At 38.0% G+C, this 8,095-nt stretch overlaps 1 protein-coding gene across 1 annotated transcript; it reads right to left on the reverse strand.

The window, feature by feature from the left end:
• Positions 1–556: 556 nt before the first annotated feature.
• Positions 557–5,657, reverse strand: LOC140923343 (uncharacterized). The gene is made up of 4 exons (XM_073373437.1): positions 5,530–5,657; positions 2,793–2,917; positions 1,540–1,711; positions 557–758 (listed from the first exon to the last, which is right to left on the reverse strand). The coding sequence occupies exons 2-4, from the start codon at positions 2,877–2,879 to the stop codon at positions 703–705; spliced, it is 315 nt and encodes a 104-aa protein (XP_073229538.1). The 5' UTR covers positions 2,880–2,917; positions 5,530–5,657; the 3' UTR covers positions 557–702.
• Between the last annotated feature and the right edge of the window lie 2,438 nt (positions 5,658–8,095).

An 8,095-nucleotide genomic window follows, 5' to 3' on the forward strand; every position in this document is an offset into this window, starting at 1 on the left:
AGTATCGCTCCGCGAAGTTGCGAAAATATACCGAGACGTTTATATGATGGTGGACAAGTTTGTTCTCCCACCGTCTGTAAAATTTCGTGACTTTGGGAAGCTATATTCAAGCGTTGCAGGCGACGCACGTATCGTTTAAGCCATTTGTATAGTCCGTCATGTCCGTAGCTCTATTCAGAAGGTTAAGAGTGTCTGCGACTTAGGTTAGGAAGCTATACCTTCATTAATTTAAACAGATCACTTTGAATTCAAACATTGGCAATTTTACTCAAGGCGCTCTTTCCAGTGAAGTTGACGGATTTTCCCTAACTTGTGCATGAACGAAAGAAAAAAAACCTTGGAAAGGTAGTGGCCGTATCACACACGGTTGAGAGGGGACGTCCCTGAGCCCCACTCCGGGTCTTAGGAAGCCCTAAAAAGCCCTGTCTGAATAGCGTTAGGCTCACAAGCCGCTGTTCGGGAAATGAGCTCACGCCCCACCCCGTACAGACTCTTCTGGGGGAGGACGGAGAGAAAGTATAATTTTAGTTGATGAAACACCAATAAGACGTACAAATTATCGAGGCACAGATATTTTGACGTTTATTCCATGATCCACATAGTTTGAGGTTATCTAAATTTTAATAACTTGATTAATATTTAGTTCTTCCCTTCTTGAGATCGTCAAGCCATAGGATAACTCTTGAATCAGCTGACATGGTTTCATTCAGTGTTTTCGGTGATGTGTCCCATGTCAAACGGTAAGGACTTATGAAATTCTGCAGGTGAAAATTGAAAACAACAAGAAAATCAAGAAAACCATGAGTTTAATGACTCTTAAAAAAATGTAATAGTCAGACTGCTTTTTTTCGTGTCAGGTATTTAGTAATTTTCATTGTTTATTACACTCAAACCAGGTCAAGCGTACCCCCAAAATGATATTTTAAATTGGCATTTAAAGACTGGATAATTATGGAGAAGTCTTTGAGCTATTCTGTTACTGAGAGCCAAAAACGTTGAGAAAATTCACAATAAGAAACCAGATGCTCGAGGGATTCTTCTTACTTACTACAAAAAGGACAAAAGGGTGAAGTAACAATGCCCATTTTATAAAGACCTTTGTTTGTGTAGACAATTCCGTTTTTAATGATTTATACTGGAATTCTGATGTTGAGAGTTGAGGATAACAGGCCTCGGAAGAAGATAAATTTCTTGCCAAGATAAATAGTTTACTGAAAATATTTCCTCACATTATTTGCATTTCGAAATTGGATCAATCCTAATTTTCTGCTCAAGGTCAGTAGAGCTGCCTGGAAGGGGTGAGAAAAATGATACTACGAGACTCATTGTCATCGGTGAGCTGAATTGGTTGTCCTTTCAGTGTCTTTTCTCCAATCTGAAGGTATAGAGCCAAAAACACTCAGCTCATAAGTCAGAGTGAAATATTCGGCACTCGTTTTATTTTCATGCTTCCTTCAGTTACAACATCAGCTTCAGTTTGACAATGGCCTTCTTAACCAAATTCTTCTTAACCCGACCTTAGCTGTAACAAATTCATACCATTGCGGTTCAAGTAACCATTTCCGTCGGTGTCTCCAGCACTCACGTAACTAGCAGCCAGCACGCCAAAGTCAATGTCTTTCTCATCGCTGGTTTCCTCCAGATATTCCGTTAGCTCATGGGTGCTGACCTGACCGTCGACTGGATCGATGTCAATTTCATTAAATACATCCTGTAAAGGAGTGTTTGTTGGGTTAGTCTACAAAGGTGACAGATACAAAGTTTACGTGAACATTTTTCCGGGACCAGTTTTTTGTCCCCTGAATGGAGGTGTCCCTTCAATAGAGGTGTCCCAAAAGAGAAGTTCCACTGCATCAACATTTTATCAACCCTTAATGGCCAAGTTAATAATGGTTAAATAACCAGTTGACGTTGACCAAATTTGGGAGACGTTTCGAGGTTAAGTTGTTTGGCCAAAACAGTACGAAATGGCGGGACATTTCACTAGTTTCGCGAAGAACAGATAGGCAAACTACTGGCTAAAAACAACAAAAACAGCAAGGATACAACTCGGCGGACGACATTTGCTACTTGGAGAATATTTGCAGAACTAAACATCCATTTATCTTCTAAATTTGACGATAAACAGGCAATTGACGATGGACACTTGAACTTAACATCGATGGAGGTAAGCATGTTTTAGTTTGTATTTAAATTAGAAGTTATTTTGAATGAATAATAAAAACACTTATTCAATTTGGCTTCTCTATGATCTGAAGAACTATGGAAATCTTGGACGGTATTATCGGCCTTGGGCTAATTGGCCTCGGCGGATAGGCTTTGATAGATGGTGCCGCTAGCGTTATTTTCGGCATAATTCATTATTACGAGCATTATTTTCCACTATTTTCCAAAAAAAATATTAAGCATTTGTAGCATAACTTGCATTTTTGGCTAGTTTTGCATCGCAAAATCGTCAATTATTGAACATGCGACCATTTTTTTTGGCCCGAGATCAGTGTTATACAGGAAAATTTAAGTAACAACTCATTATCACATCATGAGATCTGGGTCCGACAGGAAGTGATCCAGGACCTTTCCCATGGTCTCAACGCACGCTCATAACAAGCTCGGTTACCCAAAATGGCGTACGCGTTTATATAGTTGTCAGACAGTAGTTTTGTTGACTCAATCGTTTACCTTTATATTTCCATCTATTACTGCAAATACTTTGCAAGACAGTAATAGCCGTCGAATTTATAATGGCCTATACGCTAGTCAAGTCTCTAGTTGTAAATAGGACAAAAACTCACATCTCTCTTCCAAATGTCTCTGCAGGTCACATGTGTAAAGCTGACCGCTAATAAGATGAACAAAGAAATCTTAAAGAGATCTGCCATGATAGATTTTCTTCTGCCCACTTGATGGATTCAAACACCTGAGTTGAAAAGAGAAAAGTTCTAAGTTCCAAATGTTTCACTAGATCAGAAAGCACCAAATGTAAACACTTTCCAAAACTAACTTTATAGTTTCATTGAGAGAGTGTCATTTTATATCAAGGCATGTTTTCAATTCGGTCACGTGGTACACATTCACGTTTGCCGTTTGCCGTAAACGAGACTCGAATTCTCTAATGTCTTCGAAATCAAAGTTGAAAGGAAACGTTTGGGAACTCAGCAGCCTACATAATAATAATAATAATAATAATAATAATAATAATAATAATAATAATAATAATAATAATAATAATAATAATAACAATAGTAATGGCCACAGTCCTAGTTGAGGGAAATAAAATTTAGCAAAATTTACAAATTCATAACACAAAAATAAAAACTTCCTTATTAAATCCTCTGTTCATAAATTGGGCGTTAAAAGGTGTTCTATCCAGACAGCATGAACAAAAACAGTACAATTTGCAAGGTGATTAAAATGAGCAGGAGGTGAAAAATAGATTTCTAGGGATAGTGTACAGTCTTTGCGAGGAGAAGAAGGAAGAATACATACCGGCCCACAAATAGGAGCAGGAATAAATATTTTATTATTATTTTTTGCCATTAATTTGCTTAAAGGTAAAGATTAATAAAATCCAACAGGCTAGAGATGAAAGCACTAGCTCGAGGTTGACTCAGACGTTTGAAAACAAAATCAGGTAATCACAAAACGGGAATTACACACGGGTGTCCCAGTTGAAGTCTAACGACCCAAACTACTTGGTTATAATGCTGTCTTTTCGTTTAGAATCTTTAAATTAGGTTGCCAGCTAATAAGGACTGTCCTACGAGGAATTCAGTGACTTCAACCTAAAATATTCATCAGTCACAATACAATTAAAAAACCAATCGTGTCTATACTTGTTTAATTTGTGCACATCGTAAACAACACCACAGGAGAGTTCAAGAACAAAATCTTAAACTTAATAACATATATAGGCTTGAAAAGGTTCAACTTTTACATGTACATATTAGAAAAAACGTGCTGTCATACACTAGTCATTTCCAAGTTATTGAATAAAAAAATAAGTTCAGAAACGTATTTGAAAGCACCTATAGCGAAAGAGTGTTTTCACCCGTGATGTCATCAAATTCTAAAGTCAAAATAGCGAAGCCTTCTGAATCTTTATCGACATCGGGTTGAAGTTGACCAAGAAGTGAATTTTATTCTAGAAGTTTTCATCCGTGTAGCGTCTTTCATTTTAAAAATACAACATTTTACGAATTTTCACAATGCGTGACACCGCAGCGGCCAGTCTTGGCAAAGTTTTGAGGTTAAAGAAAAGTTCTCTCCCTACGGTTTTCAACAGTTTAAACATTTTGAGCAGTAAAAAAAAAAATGTGTTGATGCTTATTTAAATTAGCTCACAATAAAAGCAAAAGTGAAATCCAGATGTTTTTGTTGATTTCCCGCCACCACATTGGTGTCCCCGGTTGGTACACAAGCATGGCGTCTCCATATAGGACCGACGTGGCTTAAAGTGAATTGGCGACAACAGACAACTTCCCCTCGTCAAATTGCGTCAAGGACAACAAAGCTGAGCTTCGAGTGCCTGAACTGTCAGCTCAAATTACAACACAGACGCTATGAAATAATCCTTGAAGTTGAAGGAAAAGGAACTTAAATTTTAACAATAAAGGCAGAGAAAACAATTTTACCAGACAAAACGTGCGTGAAAGTGAGTTGAAATCAACAATTCAATTGCATGCAATAGCAAATTGTCGACGTGACGTTTTTCAAGCTTTGGGCAACAATCAGGATGATGAGATCGTTTGGTTTCTTCGAAGAAAAAAAAATTGGGTTGTAGCGTTTGTTCACAATGATCAATCCAAAACTATTGACCAGTATTCTCACTACGGTAGTACTGTACGGTGCGATTAAAAAGTTGACAAGTGCGGTGGTGGCTTCGATTAATGTCTTTACTCGGGCGCAGTTATTATTTAGGTTTCTGATGATAGTGCCAACATTCTGACTTGAGCAGGTGGATTAAATGTCCACCAACGTGTTAAGGTTATCGCTGTTTCCCTGTGTTAGTTTGTTTACCGTAGTAGGTAAATCAGTATTTACCCGCAGTGTTATAGGAAAGCATCCTTTGAATAACACACGTGAAAAGCGTAAGGCAAGTTATATTTTGCCATATATTAGACTGGGAATTGCTAAGTCACAAAGGTTTTCCGCACTAACTAGGAATTGCTGGACTTTGCTGTTTCTTGAGTGGATTACAAACGGTTATTGCTTTGAAACGTAGTTCATAACTGTAAAGAAAATGAGAAATCAAACTTATTGCTTTGAAGTCATATAGCAATTAATTGCAATAAAAGAGTGCTTACGAACACGAAGCAGTTTCTTATGATTCGCTAGCTTATAAGTTTTGATATTCGTTTCAATATATTGTTTTCTGCGAATTTTATGAAAAGGAGAGCTCACTGAAATAAACAACAAAACTAAATTGATTTCTCATGCCGCACTTATGTCCTATGTCAAATAAATATCTAATGAAAATCTAATGAAAAATAACCAGTTAATTTCTAAATACCTGTGGAAGCCCAAACTTACCTTTTTGGAGATCAAGAAATTAGTGATGGTCAACAGAATCACGATTAGTTCGGACCTTTATTCTCAGTGCTGGTGAGACACACAGTAAAAATTAATCATACCCTCGGTTTTCATTGTCTGCCAGACTGCAGCTTTAATGAGAAATTTTGAGAAAAGGAATATATTAATTAAATTGACATTTTTACCTTAAAACCGTAAATATCTCTAGGTGACCGCCTTTATTTTGCTTCTAGTAGCCTTTTCCAGGCTCCGAGATAGTCGGCTCCCCTGAATAGAGAAAGCGCAAACACCAAAATAAAACGGGAGGAAACTGGCGTTTATATGCTGTCCTAATGGGTTGTACCATCTCAACGTAGGATGCGTTTTCACTGTACCGGAGAAATCTTTGACCAGTCTTAAATTTCGCGAGTTCACATGGGACCGTACGAAAATTTGAACGCCTTAAGTCATTCGAAAAGCTGAACGTTGAAATTGAGTTCAAATTTATGGCCAGTTTGGTCGAAAATTTGACCTGCTGCACAATGTGATTAAAGACCGTGAGTGTGAATGGCCACTCGTCCGTTACAAAATAAGCCAAGTGGCTCTGGGGACGTGAATGACTTTGGATTTGCATAGACCGGCGTCTCGCCTTTTCTCGCGTGGGGTGATTTTCACGCGTGTTCACGTTTCGCTCGCTCTACTATCCCTGAGGAAAAATGGGGGACTACTCGTAGTCTAGATTTGCAAAATTATCGCTCGGTGCATGAACAGATGGTAAAACCTCTGGTGAAAAATAGAATTTAACCTTGTTTGCCAGTTCCGTTTGTAAAGAGCGAAAACGGTCAAAACTGCCAACAAATTGAATGAAACATAAAAATAACTGCTCAAAACATTAAAAGAAGGGCGTAGAAGGTATGAATAACAACAAATTCAAAAGCAAGCAAGGATGGACAAACTTAAAGAAGATTGAAACGGATTAAAAATTTTGATTGTTTAAAACTTCTTTTAGCCCGGAGAACCGTTTTCCAAAGTACATTTTCGTCGTTTATAACGTCGTATGATATGTTTTTATATTATTAATGCTTGGAAGACATAATTATTTGTTCGACACGAAGCTGGAATTTTGTTATGGAAAAGTAATTTTTCAAGTTCCATGGCGAACACCAGCACCCGTAGTTAGTAAATAGGGAGGTTAAGATGTCACTTCGGCGACGGCAACGAAAACGTCAAAAAGGCAATAGGTTTATATTAGCAAAACAACGGTAGTCTTTACACTCGGCCGTTAAGTAAGACTTGAGAGCTGCTAAGTTTTACTTAACCAAAGAAACGTGTGTGATGCATGGCCTAAATAAATTCTCAAGTTATTTTACTGTGCATCTCATCATTAATGTCGGAAAGTTAACACGATTTAAGAAAGTTTCAAGGGACTTGAAAACCATCCTTAAAACCGACTTAGCGAACTTGCGGTTTCGTGAGCTTTGAAAAAGGCGAATCATGTGAAATCATGCAACCAATGTGAAAAGGAATACATCGGTGAAACAGGGAGACAGCTGGGAACCAGGATCACAGAACACAGATTGAAAGGAAGCAAAACAGATCTCTGACAGGAATTTCACGAGATCCACCCGCAGAGCTTTCTACCAATGAGCACCATAAATCAGCCATAACAGACCACGTCTGTCAGAACAATTATATATGAATTGGGAAGCAAGTGAAATAGTTGAGCAGGAAAGCGACAAGTTTAAGAGATGGATCAAGGAAAGCATATGTATTAGATCAAACACTTCTACTATGAACAGGGACGACAGAGCCTATCAGCTTTCTCCCATATGGACACAAGTGATCTCCACCCCCAATAAAGATGGCTGACAGTCATCGAAACTGTCAGCATCATTAAGACTTTTCTCAGCTTTGTTTTCAAAACATTTAAATACATATTAAAGTTACTAGCCTGATGAATTTCATTTAGAAAGGCAAATCATGTCAATCAATATTAATTATGCTGCGTGGGAAAATAGTCTCAAGTTAACCCGAAGTAAAAAAAAAAAACGGTGGTGTGTGAAGCTTCTTTTTACTTCAAGAATTTAAAATTTACTCTCTTGAAATATTTCAGTCTTAGCTTATTTCGGCTCTAGTGTAAAGACTACCGTAACAACTTTGCTCGGGCATCACACTTTTTTATACATTTCTTTGCCGTCACTAGACGACTACGGCGTGAATTGCCAAATTTCACGTTTCATCGACAACGGAAACATACGAAGACAAATTTCTCTTTCTCTTTCCAAACTTGAATTTACTCCAGGAAAGTGTGCCTACATTGGAAAAAGTGAGCGAGTTGGGATAATAGCACTGAAGTTTCAAAGAACGCGAAGCCAATTTTTCAGTGAGGTTTTCGCCGCCGAACCCGTCGTGGTATCTTAAACTCCCTATAGAGCATTTTTACTCAGGTGGCCAGCATCCATGAAAATATATTGGAACACATGAAATTCTTTGCATAAGAAAGGAGATTAAACCCTACAGGATTTGTTGGGAACACCAATATGGCCGCCATTTCATTGTTTTGGAACACCAATATGGCCGCGGTGAC

Source organism: Porites lutea, chromosome 13 (genome assembly GCF_958299795.1).
Source record: "Porites lutea chromosome 13, jaPorLute2.1, whole genome shotgun sequence".
NCBI lineage: Eukaryota > Metazoa > Cnidaria > Anthozoa > Scleractinia > Poritidae > Porites > Porites lutea.